The sequence below is a fragment of the Leucoraja erinacea genome, chromosome 13, assembly GCF_028641065.1.
Source record: "Leucoraja erinacea ecotype New England chromosome 13, Leri_hhj_1, whole genome shotgun sequence".
NCBI lineage: Eukaryota > Metazoa > Chordata > Chondrichthyes > Rajiformes > Rajidae > Leucoraja > Leucoraja erinaceus.
In genome coordinates this window covers 39898102-39922477 of record NC_073389.1, presented here as the reverse complement: position 1 = coordinate 39922477, position 24376 = coordinate 39898102, and the positions used below count along the sequence as shown (strand labels likewise).

General features: G+C 41.1%; 2 protein-coding genes across 3 annotated transcripts in view; one reads left to right on the top strand and one right to left on the bottom strand.

Moving 5' to 3' along the window:
* col8a1a (collagen, type VIII, alpha 1a) overlaps nucleotides 1-23480 on the top strand; it is a 95932-nt gene extending 72452 nt beyond the window's left edge. Inside the window, 3 exon segments of the mRNA XM_055644995.1 lie at nucleotides 12579-12888; nucleotides 19396-19739; nucleotides 19741-23480. Of these exon segments, the coding sequence (XP_055500970.1) occupies nucleotides 12582-12888; nucleotides 19396-19739; nucleotides 19741-21330 (2241 nt within the window). The 5' untranslated portion in view covers nucleotides 12579-12581 and the 3' untranslated portion in view covers nucleotides 21331-23480.
* LOC129702909 (type 2 lactosamine alpha-2,3-sialyltransferase-like) overlaps nucleotides 22070-24376 on the bottom strand; it is a 70862-nt gene continuing 68555 nt past the window's right edge. Inside the window, exons 11-12 of one of the 2 annotated variants that reach the window (XR_008724472.1) lie at nucleotides 24257-24355; nucleotides 22070-22173 (exon numbers count right to left, since the gene is read on the bottom strand). The gene's annotated coding sequence lies outside the window, so the exon portion shown is untranslated. The remainder of the gene's footprint in view (nucleotides 22174-24256; nucleotides 24356-24376) is intronic. The other variant, XR_008724473.1, reaches the window with a different exon arrangement.

Below are 24376 nucleotides of genomic sequence, written 5' to 3'. Positions count from 1 at the left end.
CTTAAAAAGTAAAGCTAAGTTCTCCAGTCCCTGTTTGGGAAAGGGATCCAAAATGTGAGATTAGCAGCAGCCAGCTTCCGATAACGATTTATTTTTCTTTGCACTGCCATTTTTACGTGAACTAGAAAAAGGCTCAAGACTGAGGTTGGCCTTCTCCATTTCATAATTTGTACCCCTAATGAATAGAAGTGAACAGGTTTAAAAAAACATACCAGCACTACTTGAATTTCTATTTCTTAGAAAGTAAAATTAGCAGAAATTTCAGATAGGAAAAATTCTTTACTGTCTAGAACACAGGAAATATCCGGAAAATGTAATATCTTACTCAAAAGCTTCATATTTGGGCAAATTGAACTGGAATTGGATTGTGTTGGATAGATTTTGCAGGATAATGGTTGTTTCCATCCAAAGGGAGGTGCATTTGGTGGCTGGAAAACCAGATCCCATGGATACTAAGAAGTATCTTAGTCAAAAAAGCTTTTGGTACATTGGCCTTCATCAGTCATAGTATTGATATCAGTCAGAGTATTGAGTATAGAAGTTGGGAGGTCATGTTGCAGTTGTATAAGATGTTAGTGAGGCCACATTTTGAGTATTATGTTCAGTTCTGAGCACCAGGTTGTAGGACAGATGTTGTCAAGCTGGAAGGGATACAGAGAAGATTTACAAGGATGTTGCCAGGACTAAAGGGTCCGAATTATAGGGAGAGGTTGAGTAGGCTGGGACTCTATTCCCTGGAGCACAGGACAATGAGGGGTGATCTTATAGAGGTGTATAAAATCATGAGAGGAATACTGTTGATTTGGTAGATGCACAGCGTCTCTTGCCCAGTGTAGGTGAATCAAGGACCAGAGGACATAGGTTTAAGATGTAGGGGAAAAGATTTAATAGGAATCTGAGGGGTAACTTTTCGGTGGAGGGTGTATGGAACAAGTTGCCAGAGGAGGTAAGAAACAGTTTTAGACAGGTACATGGATAGGACAGGTTTGGAGGGATATGGACCAAAGACAGGCAGGTGAGACTAGTGTAGCTGGGACATGTTGGCCAGTGTGGGCAAGTTGGGCTGAAGGGCTAATTCCACACTGTATCACTCCATGACTATCTATGATCATAAGAATAGCATTTGAAAAACATGTTTCAAATAGTTAAAATGGATAGAGCCAATTTACTTCCCCCATGAACAACTTCCTCTAAATTGATAACAAGAGACTTGTTGGCTTTAACTGTATTTCATTCTCAATTTTGTAATACAAAGAACTTAAAGCAGCATCTGCTTGTCTGCAGCTAAATAGCAACAAACTGTAGATGTTGGAAATCTGAAATATAACTAGAAAATGTTGTAACTACTCCACCGGATTGGGCAGTATCTGTGGAGAGAGAAACACAGTTAATGTTTCAGCGTGATAATTGATGAAAAATGATCAATCTGAATGTTACTTACAATTGTGGATGCTTCAATAGATATGATTACAGATTGTATGAAGGCTAAATATTTATTTGTCAAGTGTTAACTATTTCACTTGAGCAATTATTAGAGCCAGAGAGTATAGAAACAATCTCGTTGACATAGACGTGGCAGGCCAAAGAGCTTGTTACTATGCTGTACAACCCCTTGGCTCTAATAATTGCCCGTTAACAATAATTCCATCTGTTTTCCCCTCTTCTGCATTAATTCAATTGCTTCTTACTAGGCCTGTACCCCCGTATGCTTTGCCTATTTAAGTATCTGCCTAAATGTCTCTTGAGCATTGTTCCAGGTATCAACCACTCTCTGTGGGTAATAGCTTTTCCCACAAATTATCTTCAAAACCCCTTTCTCTCACCTTAAACTTATGCTCTCTTGTTTTTGATAGTCGTACCAAGGGGAAAAGATTTTGACTATGTCTCTTATATATACCTCTATCAGGTTATCCCGTTGACTTGCTTGCTCCGGGCAAAACATGCCCAGTCTATCCAATGTCTCCTTATAACTAAACTCCTCCAATCCAGGCAACATTGTGTTGAATCTCTTCTGTACTCTCTGCAGCACGACTACGTCCTTTCTATTGTGTAGTGACCAGAACTGCACATACTTTAAGTGTAGTCTAATCTGTTTTGTAAAGTTACAACGCCCTAACCTTTGTATTTTATGCCACATGAAGGTAAGCATGCCACATTCCTTTCTCCCCACAATATTGTTCATTGTTGACACTTTCACGGAACTATGATTTCAATCTCAAGATTCCTCTGTTCATCAACTTCCTTGGTTCCCTACCACTTATTGTATGTAACCCACCCCTATTAACTTCCCAAACTACAACATCTCTCATACTTGTGAGGATTAAATTCCATCTGTCAATGCTCTGCCCAACTTTCCATCTGATCTACATCCTGCTATAAAAGCTGAAATGTTGCTATGTAATGTCTCAGTAAGACTGGGACAATTGTTAGCCGGGGGCTTTAACTGACTCTGAAGGGGGGGGGGGGAGAGTGCAGTGGAGAAGTCAATGTTGTGTCTTGGGTCTATTTGTTTGTAATGTATGGCTGCAGAAACGGCATTTCGTTTGGACCTCAAGGGGTCCAAATGACAATTAAATTGTATCTTGTATCTTGTATCTCATACTTGTGAGGATTAAATTCCATCTGTCAATGCTCTGCCCAACTTTCCATCTGATCTACATCCTGCTATAAAAGCTGAAATGTTGCTATGTAATGTCTCAGTAAGACTGGGGTTAATACTGACTGAACCAAGTAAGGGTACGGCATGAAAAGCATGGCTCAAGGTAGCATTGAGGAACCATGGTGTACAAGTCTAGGAATCCTTGAAGGTGGCAGAACATATAAAAAGGGTGTTGAAGAATGCGTAAAGAATGTTTGCCTTTATTAGCTGGAATACAATATTAGTTTGGGGAGGATTTGTTACAACTTTATAAAACATTAGTTAGGCCACTAGAAGAATATTTTATGCATTTTTGATCACTAGAAATGATGGGATTACACTGGTGTAATGGGGACGCATTAGCTGCTGCCTGGGCAGGAATGATTTGGTTATGAGGAGAAATTGCATAGACCAGGCTTGCTTTCATAGGAGCAAGAGAGACTGAGGGAGGTATACAAAATTATAAGAGGGTGCAGACTGTGGACTTGGGTACATGATGGATGACCTAACCATGTTTACAAAAATAGAAACATAGAAAAAAGGTGCAGGAGGAGGCCATTTGGCCCTTCGAGCCAGCACCGCCATTCATTGCGATCATGGCTGATCGTCCCAATCAATAACCCGTGCCTGCCTTCTCCCCATATCCCTTGATTCCACTAGCCCCTAGAGCTCTATCTAACTCTCTCTTAAATCCATACAGTGATTTGGCCTCCACTGCCCTCTGTGGCAGGGAATTCCACAAATTCACAACTCTCTAGGTGAAAACGTTTTTTTCTCACCTCAGCCTTAAATGGCCTCCACTTTATTCTAAGACTGTTTCTTTTTATTCTTTTCCTGTATCTAGCTTATCCAGTCCCTTTATAATTTTATATGTTTCTATAAGATTCTTCTAAACTTCAGTGAATATAAGCCTAGTCTTTTCAATCTTTCCTCATATGACAGTCCCGCCATCCCAGGGATCAATCTCGTGAAACTACGCTGCACTGCCTCAATCACAAGGCTGTCCCTCAAATTGGGAGACCAAAACTGTACACAATACTCCAGATGTTTATATAATGGTATATGGACACACTGATCTGTTTTGTAGTCAATGCCTACTATGTTCTGTTGTGCTGAAGCAAAGCAAGCATTGTCCTATCAGGGACACATGACAATAAACTCTCTTGAATCTTGAAGATGTGGTCTTACCACAGCCCTATATAACTGCAGAACCTCTCTACTCCTATACTGAAATCATCTTGTTATGAAGGACCAACATTCCATTAGCTTTCTTCACTGCCTGCTGTACCTGCACGCCAACTTTTAGTGACCGGTGTACAAGGACACCCAGGTCTCGCTGCACCTCCCCCTTACCTAACCTAACCCCATTGAGATAATAATCTTTCCCCTTGTTTTTGACACCAAAGTGGATAACCTCACATTTATCTATATTATACTGCATCTGCCACGCATCTGCCCACTCACTCAACCTGTCCAGGTCACCCTGCAACCTCCTAACTTCCTCTGCACATCCAGTTTTGTGTCATCCGCAAACTTGCCAGTGTTGCTCCTAATTCCCTCTTCCAAATCATTAATATATATGGTAAACAGTTGCGGCCCTTGCGGCACTCCACTCGCCACTGCCTGCCATTCTGAAAAGGACCCGTTCACTCCTACTCTTTGCTTCATGTTTGCCAACCAATTTTCTATCTACGTCAACCCCCTACCCCCAATACCATGTGCTCTAATTTTAGTTACCAGTCTCCTGTGCGGGACCTTATCAAAGGCTTTCTGAAAGTCTAGATGCACTACATCCACTGGCACCCCTTCATCCGTTTTACTTGTCACATCCTCAAAAAATTCCAGAAGATTAGTCAAGCATGATTTTCCTTTCATAAATCCATTTTGACTTGGAATAATCCTTTTACTGCTATCCAAATGCCCCATTATTACCTCTTTAATAATTGACTCCAGCATCTTTCCCACCACCGAAGTCAGGCTAACTGGTCTGTAATTCCCCGTTTTCTCTCTCGCTCCTTTCTTGAAAAGTGGGATAACTTTAGCTATCCTCCAATCCACAGGAACTGATCCTGAATCTATTGAACATTGGAAAATGATCTCCAATGCATCCACTATTTCTAAAGCCACCTCCCTGAGGACCCTGGGATCCAGACCATCAGGCCCAGGGGATTTATCATCCTTCAGTCCCATTAGCCTACCCAATACTATTTCTCGCCTAATGAAAATTTATTTCAGTTCCTCGACCCCCTTAGATCCTCTGTCCTCCTGTACTTCTGGGAGATTGTTTGTGTCTTCCTTAGTGAAGACAGATCCAAATTACCTGTTCAACTCTTCTGCCATTTCCTTGTTCCCCATAATAATTTCACCCGTGTCTGCCTTCAAGGGACCCACATTTGACTTTGCTACTCTTTTTCCCTTAACATATCTAAAGGTTTTACTGTCCGTCTTTACATTCCTGGCCAGCTTCCCCTCGTACTTTATCTTTTCAGCCCGTATTGCCCATTTTGTTTCCTTCTGTTGTCCTATGAAAGTTTCCCAATCCTCTGGATTCCGGCTACTCTTTGCTGTGTTATACATCTTTTCTTTTGGTTTTATTCAATCCCTAACTTCTCTTGTCAGCCACTGTTGCCTCCTACATCCCTTAGAATCTTTCTTCCTTTTTGGAATGAAGTGATCCTGCGTCTTCCGGATTATGCCCAGAAATTCCTGCCATTGCTGTTCCACCGTCATTCCTGCTAGTATCCCTTTCCAGTCTACCTTGGCCAGCTCCCATCTCATGCCTTCACAGTCCCCTTTGTTCAACTGCATCACTGACACTTCCGATTTAACCTTCTCTTTCTCAAATTGCAGGTTAAAACTAATCATATTATGATCACTACCTCCAAGCGGTTCCTTTACCTCGAGTTCTCTTATCAAATCTGGTTCATTGGACAACACTAAATCCAGAATTGCCTTTTCTCTGGTCAGCTTCATTACAAGCTGCTCCAAGAATCCATCTTGGAGGCATTCTACAAATGCTCCTTCTTGGGGTCCTGAACCAACCTGATTTTCCCAGTCTAACTGCATATTGAAATCCCCCATCACTACAGTGGCATTACCTTTGTTGCATGTCAGTTTTAACTCCTGCTGCAACACTCCCTATATCCGGGCTACTATTTGGGGGTCTTTGTAGTTTCTTTGTAGTGGAGGGACAAGTAATGTTTTTTGCAACTCACCCCATAAATGCAAACTGAAATGTACCCTGTCAACTATTTGTAATGCAGTCATGAGCACCTCATACCATGTTCCTTTAAAGATAAACAATTGATGCAAAGGAAAATTTCATGTGACAAAAGCACATGGAAAATGTTGAATGACAGTAAATTCCTCATCAGATACTTAGAATAAGTTTATAGGCCTGGATTTTGTATTGAGAGCAGTGAAATCTGGAAATTTTAAGTTGCTTGACCGAGATGTCATGTTTTCAACAGCTCAAGCAATAATGACAGCTCTATGACGATAACAGCAGCTCTATGAAATTGAAATCACTGTAAATCGGTGCATGATGTTGTGGAATGTGTCCTCTAATTAGCACAAACTACACGAGAAAAGGTTGGGATATTTTTCCTACGTGATGGTTGGAGAGATTCACGAGGGGGTGGTTATTGGGGGTGGGGGGGATGTGGACAGATTGTTTGTAGAGTATATGGGGTTGCTTGTGGACCGTTTAGGAATTACTCCTGTTCCTTCAAGCCCCCAAGCAGCGATATAAAGACCTCATTGATGCAGCTCTTGTTTCCTTATATCCAACAGGTGTCCCAAGGTGTGAAAAATTCAGCTGACAAGTCAAAAATATACCGCTGAAACATAACGTGGTAGAATAACGCAGCGGGTCAGGCAGCATTACTGGAGAACATGGATAGGGTGATGTTTTAGGGCAGATCGATCCAAAACGTCACCGATGCATGTTCTCCCGGGATGCCATCTGCCCTGCTGAGTTACTCCAGCACTTTGTGTCTTTTTGTGTAAATCAGCATCTTCAGTTCCTTGTTTGTACCTCTATGGCATTTCAATAATAATTCCACTGCCAAGAGCAGATTGATAGTCCCATCTCTGCTGAAGGTAGTCTTAAGGATCTCCGTACATGTGTCAGATTTTTAGCTTCTTACACGGACTACCCATTTTAGAATTGGACCTGGTTCCTAATAACTATTCTTCATTACATTATTTCTCTGTTGCTTTTTCCATAAACATATGCCATAGATTAGCTGTAGAGGGCAGTTTGCTGGTTTAGATACTATTGACTACTGTTAGTTCAGTCCCATTCCAATGTTACTGATCATTATATTTTTATTCTATTAACAATATATGAATTCCTCCAAGAAACGTAACTCTTGCATCATTGTTCCTCAATCAATTTGTTCTAACCCGATGACCTTGAATTCTTCAATTTGGTGTGGAAAGGGAGAAAATGATTTGTAAAAAAAAAGAGTACAACACTCACAAAGGGATCATTGACAAAAAAAAATGTCTGGATTGCTTTGACTATGTTTAATGAAATCTTCCTGTGTGAATCAAAGCAGTGGAATTGGGAAACAGCTTTTTCTTGGCAAACAGCAGCTGTGATTCGCAATCTGACCTTCATCACTGCAGATTCCATCTCCAAGAACAGTTTCTAATTAAGATTAAGATAGACCTGCATTTTCTATTCTGCTTGCTTCGATTTTTACAGAGTTCTTCTGTGTAGACTTGTAAATGGAAGAACTGTTCGAGGGAGAAGAAATTGCACTGAAAGGGAAGGTGTTACCATTCAAATCCCCATTTTGTCCATCATTAATTCAGTCTGACTAGCAGTTTAAAATTCGGCACGGACATCAATACAGTGGTGGCAACTTTGTGAAGGTTAGCCAAAAAGTGAACTGAAATGGGGAAAAAGGGCTTAACAGGAAAATTGAATACTTTACAGAGCATACACTGTTCTACTTCATATTTAGTATTTCATAAAGATTGTCAGAAACTGGTGAAATGGTTGGAAATCATGCAAGTTTGCAGATATGCTAAGATCTGGTATAATTGGGCAGGTTGGGATTTCACCTATATATTGCACCATGGAATCCCTTATTCTGGACTTCCACGAGGTCTGAGTGCGCACTTAGTCAGAACCTGGGGATTTATCTTCAATGTGTTTTAAGAAACCCAACACCTCTTCTTTGGTAATGTGTATGCGGTCCAATTCATCACAACTTTTTTCCCTAAATCTCTTAGCTTCTATAATCTTCCCCAAATAGAAACGGATGAGAAATATTCATTTAAAATCTCACCCATCTTCTGTGGCTCCTCACGCAGATGATCACGCTCATCATTAGGAGAACCTACTTTCTCCCTTAATTTACCTTGGGATTTTCCTGTATCTTGCTGGCGAGTTCTATCTCAGCTCTTCATCTCGTCAACCATGTTTCGCCATTGCACTGTAGATGCACGGATGTAGTACAACATGACACTGAATACAATTCATGTCCTTCACATATAGAGTAAGCTTGGACGATCTGACTTAATAGCTAAAGTACAATGTTATTTAATAAATATTTGCAGTATCTTCTGTAACAGCGGGTTGAAACTAACCTTAGGTTTTCACTATTTAAATAGTTGAGAGAGAAGGATTTTGATTCAAGTAATAGATATTGTTGTAATGATGCATTATGCCATATAGTCATAGGGCAATATTTGTGGTATTTCCACAAGACCCCAACCATTGAGGTATCAAGAGATTATTGTTATAGGCAAGGGACAAAACAGTTCTTCAAAGAGAGAATGACCTGTCAATGGCTCCAGAGCGCCATTAGGAAGTAGCCTGTTTGTGTAACAATATCTAATAAGCGTTTCTGTTCAAAAATAATCTTTGTGGTATAATCCTAAAACATGGTTAACATGAAATTTAAAACCATTACGAAAATTATCGTGGAGCCCCCTCTCAGAACAAAAACGAGAACTTCAGGCTCTGAGCAGCAGTGTACCCGCTTGCCAGTTTAACGTGATTGATTATTTGGAAATTCCTCAGCCAAATGATTTGCATAGTTTGCTTGACTTTTCACTTTGTGGTTGAATTACACCAAGTTGTTAACAATAGCTTGATCCAGTTGCAGACACGCTTGTTTTAAAGAAAAGAGGAGGGTGCTGGCCAGACAATTTGTGGGCAGTTTAGTTTGTGTTGAATATCTTTTGGATATAAGCACATCGGAAAAGTATTACAGCGGTAGATTGGGCGTGAGTAATAATAAGTAGGGGAATTGGAATCGCCAAGAGAAAATCAATTTTGACTAGAGGAAAACTATGAGGCATGAATCAGAAGTTGCTGTCTGCTCAAGTCTTAGGCTGATGCCAAGGAAATGCATTCTAGATGAAAGTTTAGAATGAAAATTTATATGATAAATTACAGTAAAACTTCAACAATGCGCTCCCCTTTAACATGGTTACATGGCAGTGATTGTGCATCAGTAACACTGGCAATTTGGGTGTGGCCACAATTGGCCAACTGTCCTCAGTATAAGGCAACATCTCTGGGTCTATGTTGCAGAATATTCTGAGTGACACTGGCCTAACATTATCAATCATTTATCAGTACAGTAAAACATTACTTTTAATGGAAACATCCTATTTACAGCATCTATGGTCTCTAATGCCATATTTGAGATGTGGTCTTACCGATACTCCAAGTAACTGAAGCATAACCTCTATACTTTTGAACTATTCTGTCCCAAATTATGCAATTTAATTTATTTTTGGTAGGTCATTTCATGACCTATGCATATGACAGTAAAGTCTAGTTTATTGTCATATGCACAAGTCCGGTGAGGAACTGGCATAATACAACAACATCACAGACACACGGACTCAGACAACACACAAAAACTAATTATACATAAATTAATATCCTCCAAAGGAAAGAAAATTGTGAAAAAAGGGCATTCGTGCAAAACGCAATCAGATAAAGTCTTGTGTAGTGCAAGTGGTGGTCTGTAGCGTTGTGTCGTTGGGGCAAGTTTAGTTTTGTGCAGGTTAGTTCAAGACCTGATAGTTGTAGGAAAGTATCTGTTCCTGACCCTGGTGGTATGTGACTTCAGTACCTCCTGCCTAATGGTAACAGTGAGTAGAGGGCATGGCCCAAATGATGGGGGTCTCTAATGATAGATACCATCTTCTTGATGCAATGCATCATGTGGATGTTTTCAATAGAGGAGGGAGCTGTTCCTGTGATGGAGCAGTGTTTTCTGTTAGAGGGAAAAGATGGACTGGAGATTGTCATGTCGATGAGTCATGATGATGATATGCAAATATCTTGACCTTTGTATCGGCTGACTTGGAGGTCAGAGAGCATGTGCACTTTGGAAGCCAAGGCAGGAGGCCATGGCTGGGTGAGATATTTTATTGCAAATTTTGCTACACTGGCAGATCCGCTGAGAAAATTGACCAGGAAAGCGTACCGATTCAGTTTGGTAGTGAAGAGACAGGCATCCAAATTACTGAAACAGAGTCTAATGAGTGCAGAAACCCTTGGATATTATGATCCAGTTGCACCAACAAAAGTCATAGCAGATGCTAGTCCGGTCGGCTTGGGAGCACTGTTGGTACAGACACATGCAGATGAGCCCAGAATCATAGCATATGCCAAGTGTTCGTTAACCAGCGTGGAGAGAAGGTATTCTCAAACAGAGAATGAAGCACTGGGACTAGTGTGGGCCTGTGAAAGGTTCCATGCGTACTTGTACGGCATTGAATTTGAACTTGTTACAGATCACAAGCCGCTGGAAGTGATCTATTTGACAAGGTCTAAGCCATGTGCCAGAATAGAACATTGGGTGCTGAGACTACAACAGTACAAGTACAAAGTAGTCCACATTGCTGGGAAAGCAAACATCGCGGATCCGCTGTCGAGACTGTTGAAGGATGAACAGCTGGGAGCAACATCTACGCTAGAAAGGGAAGCAGTAAACTTTTTGCGATTCGTCGCAATTCAGTCAATGCCAGGAGCCGTGACAACGAAGGAAGTTGAAACGGAATCAGAACATGATCCTGAACTCAAAGATATCAGAGAGCATATTCACAGTGGGCAATGGGATCAATGTCCTTACAAAGCATATGTTCCCATAAAAGATGTAATTGGTCAGTGTGTGCTGAGAGATAGCAGATTGGTGATCCCGCAGGCACTACGCCCAAGGATCGTGTCATTGGCTCATGAAGGACATTTAGGCATCGTCAGTACTAAACAGAATTTGCGGAGCATAGTGTGGTAGCCAGGTTGTGAGAAAGATGCCTGGAAAATTTGTCAAGACCTGTCACGGATGCCAAATCACAAGCAGGAGCAACCCACCAGAACCAATTAGAAGTACAAAGTTGCCAACAGGACCATGGGTTGACGTAGCTATTGACTTTCTTGGACCACTCCCAACAGGTGAATCAATTATGGTAATGGTAGGCTACTATAGTCGGTACTACGAGTATGCAATGATGAAGTTAACTACAGCAGAAAAGACTGTACAGGCATTAGCAGAGATCTTCGCCAGACACAGGTTGCCTGTTACATTGTACTCCGACAATGGGCCAGAGTTTGTTTGAGACGTTTGCTGAATAACATGAGAATCACAGACATCCATCATCACAAGGTGACTCCGAAATGGCCACAAGCTAACGGAGAAGTAGAGAGACAAAACCAGTCCATAGAGAAGAGGATACCAATTCCCCATGCCGAAGGGAAAAACTGGAAGGAGGCACAGTTCGCATACGTAGCTGTATATCGGGCGATCGCTCACTCAACGACAGGGAAAAGTCCAGCAGAAGCCTTGTTTGGAAGGAAAATTCGTACTAAAATACCAGAAGTGCGAGAGATGATGGAAGACCAGGAGATGAGAGATTGTGATGCCGAAAAGAAAGGTGCGGCAAAATGTTATGCTGACTTGAAACGAGGAGCCAGGCACTCTGAAATAATGCCTGGTGATGATATGCTTGTGAGGCGAGATGATGGCGGTAAGATAGACTCTCCTTACCATCGCCAGCCATACAATGTTGTATCGAGGAGCAGCAGCTTGGTGACCGTCATGTCTCCAGAAGTTGTTATCTACAAGAGAAATGTATCAAGCGTCAATAATTACATGTCCAGGGACGCACAAAAGGAGGTGGCCCAAAATCCACCAAGAGCTGCTGATTCAGAGGGGCTAGACGACATTTCCGAGGTGGTGACCAGAGTTCCAGAGGCAGCACGCTGCAACGCAAATGGTGAGCAGAGAAGGTGTCTGGGTGACAACACTTTGGCAGATTCAACAGACTCTGATGCTTCTGTGCCAGCTGGTAGGCCAAACCGTGAAAGGAGAATTCCCAATCAATACGATTTTGTGTTATAGATTATGATACTGTTTATTATGATACTGTTTATTATGAGCAAGGAGTTTATTAAGGTTACAAGAGTGTAAAAAGTTGCATTTGTTTTGTAGTTGTAATGCATCTGTTTCGTGATTTATTGGAACACAAATGAAAACACAAATATGTTTTGTAAGAATTTAATTGGAAAGTATATTAGAAAGAACACATATTAATTTAAAGTTTAATTCTGGTAAAGGAGGGATGTCATGACGATGAGTCATGTTGATGATATGCAAATATCTTGACCTTTGTATCAGCTGATTTGGAGGTCAAATCGCATGTGCACTGTGTAAGCCAAGGCAGGAGGCGATGGCTGGGTGAGATAATAAACATGGAGACCAAGGAATGTAACCTGCAAATATTGTGTCAGTATTATTATTATTCCACATCTGAGGAGAAGATGTGACAGAGATAGGGGAGATAAGTTCTCACTATGTAATTTTGAGTTTCCGTCATATCCGTATCCACCATGACAAAGATGAAGAGATACAACAACCGTTTAAAAAAAAAAAAAGTAAAACACTTTTTCTGATATGTTTTGTTTCAGATCATGGCTGTGCCTTTCCTCTCCATCCAGTTTCTGACAATGACTGTCCATTTGTTTGTTGCTGGAACCGTTCATGGAGGTGGTTACTATCCGATGAAGCAGGGTCCACAGCAGATGCCACAAATGCAGCTCCAAGTCCCACACATGGTACGAGTTGGCAAAGAAGGACCTCATATGCAACACAGGGGCAAGGAGGTGCCACACTTTCCAGTTTATGGAAAGGACCATCCATATAGCTCTCACTATGGGAAAGACATTCCACAAATGCATGTATTTGGGAAAAATGTGATGCCTCAAAAGGAACCAAAAGGTAAGATCTGTAATAAATTGAGGATTAAAGTTATATTATGATTTTTTCTTTTGTGTGTGACAGGCAGTAAGAAAGTCCGGATTCAGTCACTGATTTACTGTAAAGACAGAAGGTAATGTTAACAGCAAAAATTCAGTTGTTAATAAAACTAGTAACAGACCGTGTTAGAAGTACTCCGCTCATCAGGCAGCATCTGTGGAGGGAGGAAGAGTCAACATTTCAGGTTTAGTTTAGAGATACAGCATGGAAACAGACCCTTCGGCCCACGCCGAACAGCGATCCCCGCATATTACCACCATCTTACACCCACTGGGGACAATTTTTACCAAGCCAGTTAACCTACAAACGTGTACGTCTTAGGAGTGTGGGAGGAAACTGAAGATCTCGGAGAAAACTCACTCGGGTCTCAGGGTGAGAACAGAACACATACAGTTGGTGGAAATATGGAAAAAATAGAATCCTGAAAAAACTCAGAACTGCCAGTATCTGTGGAGAGATAAAACTGAAATAAAACTGAAGCTGGCCAGTTTTTACACAAACAGAAAAGACATTATTTGAAATTGTAGAATTCAATTTTGTAATCAAAGAGCTGCAACGTGCCCTGACAAAATGAGATGCTGTTTCTTGTGTTTGCTTCAGGCTTCAGTGGAAGAGTTAAAGACAGGCCAGTAGGATGCAGAAATAATGTGGTTGGCATACCGAATGTTCAGGGTTACCCTTAGAGACTGTATGAAAGTATTCTGCAAAACTGTCACAATATATGTATTTCATATTTTCCGATGTGGAAGAGGCCAATTTTAAGCTGATTATATTGGACACGTCCCTTTTCTGCAGGCCACACATTTATAAAAACTCTTCTAAAATAATTAATTACAGTGAGTCATACTTTCACAAATACATTCTTCTAGTTCTATTCTTTGACTTTTATTCTTCCATTTCTGTAAATAGTTTGCTTTATTTCTCATTAATGATAATCTATTTTACATTCCTTTTGTATTTTCTACAGTTAAATTTTAACCTTTGATGTAATACAAAGCTAAATGTTATTATCACACTTTGTGATGTTATTAATTTCTATCTGCATTAACTGTCCCAAGTTCCCCAGTCTTCATGTCTTTCTCTACAGTAAAAACAGGAGAAATATTAATTGAAGACCTTGCTCTTATGGCTCATCACATTAATTACCTGGGCCCTATTTTTTCTCTTTCTAGTAAGCCTCAATGTAATTATAAAATCTTTGAATTCTTCTTAACCTTATCTGCCAAAGTTATTTCTTCCCCCATTTTTACCTTACTAATGTTCTTCTTATGTATGCTCCCCAGTCTCCTAAACTCCCCCAGATACGCATTTGATCCCAGTTGCATATACCTAGTCTATCCCACCTCCTTTTACCCGACAAGGAACTTAATTTCTCAACATCCAGACTTCTTTTTTCCCACCTTCCTTACCCATCACTTTAACAAGAACATGCAAGCTTTGAACTCTCACCATCACACTCTTAAAAACATCTCAATTTCTGGAGGTAGACAAAAATGCTGGAGAAACTTAGTGGGTGAGGCAGCATCTATGGAGTGAAGGAATGGGTGACGTTTCGGGTCGAGACCCTTCTTTCTGGAAGTCTCTTTGCTCCCAAACAACCTGATTTAATAAACCTTTGCAAATACCATCAAAGTTGGGCTTGCCCTGATTCAGTACTTTAACTTGTGGACCAGCCCTTTCTTTATCCATAACTATAGAGCTATATTGTAGACATAAAGTTTAGACCTAAATTAATGGAAATCATTCTTGGCTGGGTTACATTTTAACAGATGGGATCTTGCTGACGGTATTAATTAGTACTACCAGTGTTCAACAGTTAAAACCACAAAGTCTTGAACATCTGCGTAAGTCCTTTTAAATGGGGAAATCAGTGGCAGCTGACAGATTCAGAAGCCTACTTCTGTTTGCAGTCCTGCTGGGCATGTGAACTTCAGCACAAGAGGTCAGTGTGGCTGAGATTCCTCAAGATTATGTTGTGAAAAGCATATCTCGCATCTCCTGCCATATCTCCTTTTGGACCTTGATTTCATGGGGATAGTTTGTGTGGTACTTAAATCAGTTATCTTACTGTTAAATTTATATAATGTTACTTAAATGTTAGTAATTTTTAAACATTCTTAACCTTTACTAATCCTTTTTCTCCATTTTATTGTTACCCATTTCCTTGAGCACGCTAGTAAAAATAAAATTAAATCCATCTATACATAACTAAAACTCTCATCTTGTTATCTTCCGGTTTGCATTGTTTTCACATTCGCGTACAAACAGTACGCGATAGTGCCACGATTTCTTTTTTGCCACCTTACTCAACGTTGTCCTGTGCTGCAAACGCATCAAATTTTGTTCCGATCGGTGGTATATATTAAAAGTTATTAGGGTTTAAAAATCTTAAAAACCATGCATTTGAGGATTGGTCTCCTTTCCTGTCAGTCACGGCCGGGACGGCAACACCCCTTCCTGCACCATCGCCGCACTGATTGGCCGCCTCCGCTGTCAGACACCGGCCACGGCCCGCCTTCCTGCCTGCGACCACCTTGCTACCGGCGCGGTCCGCCTCCCTACCGTAGCGGCCTTCCTGCCAGGGATCCCGAGGCCTGACTATGAGGGCGCCAACGGGCCACGCACGAAGGGAGAGGAGCAGCACCCTCGGGAGATGAGGAGGGAGAGTGGGAGGATTGAGGGAGAGGAAGGGATTGAGAGAGAGAGGGAGGGGAAAGTGGGGGAGGCGAGGCGGGAGACTGGGGAGGAGGTGGGAGGGAGAGTGGGAGAGGGTGGGGAATAGAGGGAGAGGAAGGGAGTGGGGGATGGAGGGATAGGAGGGAGGTAGGGAGGGGAGAGGGGTTATGGGGGGATGGAGTGACGTAGGGCAGGGAAGGGAGAAGGAGGGGGAGGGATTGGGGAGGGGGAGAGGGGAAAGAGGGAGGGTGAAGAGGAAGGGACGAGAGTGCTGGGGATGAGGGGAATTGAGCCACACCTGCACAGTTGGGGGCTATGGGTGAGTGATGGAATATTGCGTTGGGGAAACGGGTTGCGTTGGGGGACCAGGCCTCCCTTGTGATAGGGACCCACTGGGCCCCACTTAGTCTAGTTCATAAACTAAAAAAAAAATAAAAAATTAAATAGTAAAATATGTATGGCAGGGGAAAATGTAATGGGAAAATCATACATAAAGAACAAAACAGGCAGTGGATCAAGTAATTTCTCCAAAAAAGAGGTAAAATATGCAGAAGTGATTTTGAATGTGATTAAAACCATGAAGTTGCTCGTGGAAATATCAATAATATCTGTAGTAGCTCATCAATTAAAAGCATGGAAGCACTTTGGTTTTTAATTCATGAGTCAAAGATATATTCGCGCCTAATGAACAAGTGCTCCAAAGAATGTTAAATACATCTTTGATGTAGTCATCATTGTGTCTTTTAAATGTTTGAATAGATCACCATCTTCATAAAAGTAAATATAGCCTACATTGAGGTTGTAATGTGCTAGTATAATTTATAATGATCCTGCCCTTCTTTGTCAAAATTTGCAGCATGATTTTGATCGGTTGGGCAGGTGGCCTGAGGAATGGTGCATGGAACGAACTGCCAGAGGAGGTAGTTGAGGCAGATACTATCACAATGTTTAAGAAACAATTAGACTGGTACATGGATTTGATAGGTTTAGAGGGATATGGGCTAAATACTGGCAGGTGGAACTATTGTAGATGGGACATGTTGGTCACTGCGGGCAAGTTGAGCAAAGGGCCTGTTTCCATGCTATATGAGTCTATCTGCAGTTGAAATTATTCAGCATTCATACTGGATCATCAAAATTCACACCATCACTAAATAAATAAGAGGTGGTCAATAATTTGAAATGGTCCAGAAACAATTGCTAATATATTTTGAACCACCGGGTGGCGCTTCGATGGCAGCCTCGCCTACAGTCCGTCTGTCCTTTGTCTTTTTTTTTGTTATTATTAGTGTGTTTAAAAAGTTTGTGTTAATGTTCTCCGGATTGTTTTATGTGGGAGGTGGGCAGGGGGGATTGGGGAAACTTTTTTTCAATCTTTTACCTTGTCGGAGATGCGATTGTTTTCCGGGTTGTATCTCCAGTCGCTCTGCTGCCTAACATTGTGGAGCTGGCGGCCTTGCTAGGGACTTACTTTGAGCCCCACCGCAGGGCGTGAACTTACCATTGGAGCCGATCCCTTGCCTGGGATCGATGCTCTAACTGTAGCCTGCGGATTATAACATCAAGGGCTCACATTCTCGGAAGAGACCGACGTCGGGAAGTCAAAAACTGCATGATGTTCGACAAGCCCCGACCCGAGGTAGATCGCCCAGCGTGGGGGAGCTGAGATTCCCCCCCCCCCCCCGATGCAGGAGCTTGATTGCCCCAAGAAGGAGGCACGTCGCCAGCTACGTGTGTACGATCGTCCTGTCAATGGAAGGTTCGAGGCCCCCGACCGCTGGAGGACAAAGAAGGAAAGAGATTTAACTTTTTTCGGCTTCCATCAGAGTGAGGAATGTGGAGGAGTCGCTGTGTGTGGATGTTTATGTTATAATATATTTTTTGTGTTCTGTTGCTTTTGATTAGCATGACTATGGCAAATTAAATTCCTTGTATGTTGCAGAACATACTTGGCTAATAAATTATGACTATTAATTTTTTGAGGTGCATTTGCAATTGCAATAAGCAAACTAACCGTTGAGTGACTTTCTAGACCCATTGACCCAGGATGCAAAAATTCCATCAATGGATGACTAAATCTTTTCTTTCTCCATAATATTTAAAGGAAAAAAAAAAGATTTACGAAATAATTGTTTTCCTACTTTCAACCATTTTAATATTGCACAATAGCAGACCATGAATACAAGGTGAAACTTGAAAATCATCAGTAATAGCAATGTCTGGGAATGTATGATTTGAGATTGTAGTTTGTATGTTAGGAAATAATTCTTAGGGCAACAGATTTGTAACACCTACATTGCTTGCTATCAAATTAGTCATTCTGGGTCTAGTATCATTCATAGTATTTGCCTTCCAGCTAATGCTAACTGTTAATTAAAGATTAAAGATTAAGCAAGGGTTGCAAAGTCTTTAGAACTGAAAATTGATAAGTTGTGACCAGCAGTTAGCCAAAACCACATTCAATGGAACAAGTGTTTGTGCTATGCATTGTTGGCTGCAAAATACCTTCAGCAAATAATTAAAGCTGGGAACAACCACTTATTTTGAAAGCTCGTCAAGAAGCAAATTCTTGAGAACAATAGAAAGGCTAAAAGGGTAAAAGACCAAAAATAAAAAATAAAAATTCCACAGCAAGATACGAGTTATGAAAGTTCCATTCTGCAACAAATTGGCTAGTCTCAGCAGGGATAAGATTAAAAGGCATTAAATTTAACCTCAGCCAGAAGAAGCAGACAGGATCCTGGTCATCATTCAACTACCAAGAAAGGGCACCTAGTGAGTGTAGGATTTGAACTGCTTAACGATGAGCTGTTGTACAGTATCTTGTTAATCTTTTACAACAGATAGTTATTTAGGCCCCCTTTCGTATTCCCAGAACAGCCTAATAATTCACATAATCAACAACCTGCATTTGTAGGTAATGAATAAACGAGGTAGCTTATTTGAACCGATGTCTCACAAGTGGCAGATATGATGTCATCAAGTAATATCGAAGTAGCATTGGTTGACAGGACTCTGGGAAGTTTCCAAACAGTTCACTGAGCAGTGCAGAGGGGTATTTAAATCTTTATATCTGTACTACAAAATTAAATCATTTGAATTCTGAGTTCAGAAGAAAAAGTTAATCCATCACAGTTGAAAAAGAGTGATTTGAAAGATAAAAGCACAGGAAAAGTCAGCCTGTATTATGCGCAAGAACATGGTTTCTCTTCACAATCTGTTACACTGGACTATATTAAAAATGTACTTCAGCACTAAACTGTGAAACAGATTGAAATTTATAGAAAATAAAGTGTAAAACAGGTGTGTGGTTACATTACAACATTTGTTCCACACTACGTTTCCAGTGTGATAGACCACACTGTAATGACATACATTATATGTGCAGGTCTCTGTCTCTGTGCCTGCCTCTCTGTCTGCCTCTCTGTCTGCCTCTTCTTTCCACTATTTCACACATTGCCATTTCTATTGAATTGTTTGCCTCTACCATGTTTTGCCCTCAAGGGACCAGGACAGAATGGTTGCTACCCCACATGGTTTTCCAACACCATTTCAAAGTCAATCCTCTTATTGTAGTTATACGCTACCAATGCAAATTGCTGTTTTTTAATTTTAAATAATGCAATTTATATTAATGATTTCCGATTGTAATTTTACAATGTCTTGCCTGAACATAAATGCGAGCAAGAAAGTCAATATTTCAATTCAAATCTATGAACAACATGGTTGAAGTCAATTACATTTAAATGATGTACATTTTGATTATCTACATTAATAATTTTTCTTCTGTAGAACTGATACCAACATATCCGAGTGCAATGAAAGGTGAGAAAGGTCCAGACGGAGAGCCTGGCGCAAGAGGGCCAATGGGGCCACCTGGGCCTCCAGGAATACCAGGTCGGGGGATTCAAGGACCAGCAGGAACACCAGGTCATCCAGGCCAACCAGGTCTTCCAAGTGTTGGGAAGCCTGGGATGCCAGGAATAGCAGGTAAACCAGGAAGAATGGGGTTGCCAGGCCACAAGGGTGACATGGGACCAAAGGGAGATTATGGGTCCATGGGACCACCAGGACCACAAGGGGCACGAGGTCCTTCAGGTCTTCCTGGATTAGGAAAGCCAGGCAGATCAGGATTACCCGGGAAAACAAGGAACACGAGGAGAGCCTGGACAGAGAGGAATGCCAGGAATGCCAGGACCAATAGGATCCAAGGGGCAACAAGGAATTGGTGTGCCTGGTTTACCAGGATTGAAGGGCCCACCAGGATTACCTGGGCAGCCAGGTCAAGCAGGACTGCCTGGTATTTCAAAGTCGGGTTTAAATGGTCTCCCAGGGGCTCCAGGAGGACCCGGAAAAACAGGATTCCCAGGTGAGCCAGGACCTCAAGGTTTTCCAGGACAACAGGGCATTCAAGGACCACCTGGAAAGCCAGGTGTGGGGAAGCCAGGTTTAGATGGAATTCCTGGTCAACATGGATTCCCTGGGGGTAAAGGTGATAAAGGGCTCCCGGGCATACCAGGGCCTCCGGGAATGCCAGGAGTAGCAAAACCAGGGTTTCCTGGGCTAAAGGGTGAACGTGGTCACAATGGACCTCCAGGAACACAGGGACCAAAAGGGGAACCTGGACCTGTTGGTGCCCCTGGAATTCCTGGTCAACCAGGTGAAATGGGATTACCTGGACTTCCAGGACAAATTGGACCACAAGGTGGTTTGGGTTTCCCAGGACTGAAGGGAGAACATGGGCCACCTGGCCCTCAAGGTCCTCAAGGCCTGAAAGGGGAAATTGGTCTCCAGGGAATGCCAGGTGCATCAGGATATCCTGGTGAAGACGGACAACCAGGGCAAAGGGGTATGCCTGGACCAATTGGACCAAAAGGAGGGCAAGGACATGTTGGTCCAACTGGTTTACCTGGATTGCTAGGAGCACCAGGATTAAAAGGAGAACCTGGGTTCCATGGGGAGAAAGGTAACCAAGGTCCTGCTGGAATACCTGGGATTGCTGGTCCAGGAGGTCCAATAGGTCCTCCAGGCCCATCGGGACCAAAAGGAGATAGAGGAATGCCAGGACCTCCTGGGTTACCTGGAATAGGAAAACCCGGAGTTCCAGGGCTTGTAGGACCAACAGGAAAGCCTGGCCCAGAAGGTCATTATGGAATAACAGGGCCACCGGGCATTCCCGGACCACCTGGCCCTCCAGGCCCACCATCTGTTCAACCAGAAATTCAACAGTTTCAACTTCCAGAGATGGGTCCAGGAATCGACGGTGTAATGACACCACAAGGATACATTGGTCAACCGAGTAAAAAAGGGAAACCCATGGGACTTAAGCTAGAGATGCCTGCGTTCACAGCCAAACTTACAATACCTTTTCCACCAGTGGGATCTCCTGTCAAGTTTGATAAAATCCTGTACAACGGCAGACAAAGTTACAATCCACAAACTGGTGTTTTTACGTGTGAAATACCAGGAATTTATTACTTTTCATATCACATTCATTGTAAAGGTGCTAACGTATGGGTGGCATTATATAAAAATAATGAGCCACAAATGTATACTTACGACGAATACAAGAAAGGGATTCTCGATCAGGCTTCTGGAAGCTCAGTTCTCGAACTAATGCATGGAGACAGAGTCTGGATCCAACTCCCATCTGAACAAGCAGCAGGACTTTATTCCGGCCCATATGTGCATTCCTCTTTCGCTGGATTTTTACTGTATCCAATGTAAAAACAAAATGTACACGTGTAAAGCTTTTAAAATACAACTTTTCTTATTCAATGGAAGTTACACTTTTACCACAAAAGGCCTCGCCTGAAATTTGCTGAATGATTAACTGTCTTTCTTTACTGGAAGGCTACTGTTAGTTATATCCAAAGAAAGAGTAGACTGCATCTGCTTTACACGTTATAATTGCACATTAAGGGCCTGAAGACACAATAGTACTTTGAGAGCCAGCGGTCATCTCCAGATAAGTTTCCTTGTTCCTTAAGTTCGTAAGTCTTGCGTGTAAGATTCCAAGAACATCCGCGCGGGTCTTAATGGACTATATTCCAAAGGAGTGTTACTTTGTACAATTGAAACTAATCTTCCAATCAATGTCAAAATTGTAAAGAAACAGATAGAATGCACGTAGTAAGCTCTGAATGCTACATAATCCATTTGGCCAAAATCGAAAATCGAAATAAGTTTTCAGATTAATGTAAGGAGTGTGCTTAGCATTTGTTATATATTATAACTAAACCAAGTGTACTTGATAGTGTTACTGGGTGCAACATGGAAAATGTTCAATGTCCCAGAAACAAATCATGCCTCTTTATAAGAGCAAATTCACAAAAAAAACAATTGCTTAAGAAAACATGCTTGAACAATGTAGCCCTGTCTGTCTGTGAGAGAGGGAAAAAGGGATCAAAAGATTTCTAATCAATAAAATATGATCAATTATGAACAAATCTATGGTCTACTTCACCTTGGGGAGGGTGGGGATTTATTGAGAGTCTTCCAGGTACTGGATTATAAGGTTTGGTGATCCAACACTTCAGCAAAGCATTTGGAACCAGAATGACTGGGGTGCTGTTGAAAATAAAATGAACCTTAATTAATATAAAACATTTATGAATTATCTTTTCTGAGGAGCAGGAAAATGAAGGATCTAATAGTGTTAAACTTTCTTTAAATGAGGTATAATGCTGATATTACTTCTTTCATGTAGTGGGAAGTGCACATTTCTTTCTAGAACCTGGGAATGCACTTTTGCATATTGTATTTGTGTTAACTCGTTGCTGTAGCAATCCCAAATCAATCAATATGCTTTTTCATGCTCTCCATAGCCTTGTAACTAGCATAGTTTTTTTTGTCCCTTTTAGCCTAGTTCACTTTTCCTCCACTGGGAAAGGACGTGGTGGTACTCCACCAGTAAAGTTTCTAAATAAAACTAGATAATCACGTGCATCATGTGATGGGCTTAATTCCAACAATGTACAAAACAACCTCCAACACTGGATATTCAAAACTGGCTGGAGACCATTTTAATTTTAAAGATAACTTGAAATAAAAGGAAAAAAACGTTATGTGATCATTTTATAAGGTTTAAAAATGTCATCACATTAACAAAATTAAAAAATAATTTTTCTTCAAGGCTTCCTGAACCTATAATGATTGTTAAGTAACTATAGTTTAATGTCAATTGGCCATGAATAAAACGTCAGGCTCATCAAAAAATAGTATGCTTTACTTCTGCTTGTTCAAATTTAAATATGAACTGCAAAGCTACATCAAAATAGGAAACAAAACAAAAACAATCTAAAGAAGTGAAAGTAGGTCAGGCACTTTATGTTTTGCTCAAGATTCCAACATTTACATTTGCAAATTGTGTCTCCACGATTTTGCAGAATCAGCTGCAGTGAATTTTTCAATCTTATTACAAAATCTTTTATCAATAGATCAATCCAGGTATATGCAATGACAGTGCAATAACATATTGTGTCACATTCTCATCCACCGGTGTTCCAAACTCAAGGCCCTCAGGGGCAAGGTGTTACTGGAGAGTGAAGAGAAACGAGTCACCTCTCTCCATAACCTAATCCAAAACCAAGCCTATTGCATCGAGGGGCCATATCTGAAAGAATTGGGGGGAAAAAGATGTAGAGTTCAATGTTGGCTGTAAATTGAACAATTGGTTTTAAAAATGTTTAGATGGTTCATTATAGTGAATGTCATTCTCAAATTAGGTTTCATTTTGGATCAATTGCATCACCATTGAATATAGTGGAACAAACTCCTTTATCCCCATAAAAAAATGCTTGTTCTGCATTATCAAAATGATTTTGTACCAAATTAGGAATTATTGTGTTAAATAAAATTAATTATTTTCAGCTTCACTTGAGAAGAATCTTATTTCAAGTAATGTTATTTCAAATGCAACTTAAAAAAGGATCTGTTGGTGGCAGGGAAGACATCCGAATAGTGTAAATATTTTTACACATAGGCCTTGATTAGAATCCTGAATTGAGTTAGGGGTGATTTGAAAACTGCTCCTGAAGACAGTGCACTAGCATTCAAACCTTTCCATGGTGTGGCACAAACTAGCATACCCTCTCAAATAAATTGGAAGTATAGAAATTGAAGAAATCCTATTGTTTTGAGGCTGGATATTTTAAATCAGGTAATTCCTTGATTTCTGCACGCGAAACATGATCAATAATGATGGGTGAATCTGAGGCAATGCACAAACCTTCCAAATGTCCCTTCACCCACAATTGCTACTGACTTCCTTAATGGACCGCCCAATGTTATTTCACTGTGGAACTGCCTACAAAATGAATGCTTCCACAAAAATAAGGACTTCTGACTTTTGAACTCGACCTGGATGAGTCCATGGCTTTCCAACATCTAACTTACCTTCAGTTAACTTTTCTGATCAAGATCACCCATCACACATCCAAGTTGAGCTTTTAACTTGCCCCTTTACTTGTTTTGATCACCGTGTCCGATGCAACTTCTCTTTCAAAGTTCTTATTCTCTTTTGCTTTCCAAAACCATTTTGATATTGTATAAAGCGGAAGATTGGAAGAATGCACTCAGCATTCATGATAAGCCCACTTTTGCATTCAATATATACAAATGATTTTATAGTCATTGAAACAATTTCACTAACCTCACTTTCACAGGGTAACAAGATGGTTTCATTCCAATTTACTTGTAGCATAATGCCAGCCTTGAGAACAATTTTCAGCATTATTTTCCTCAGAACAACCTATGTATATTTAGCAATAGC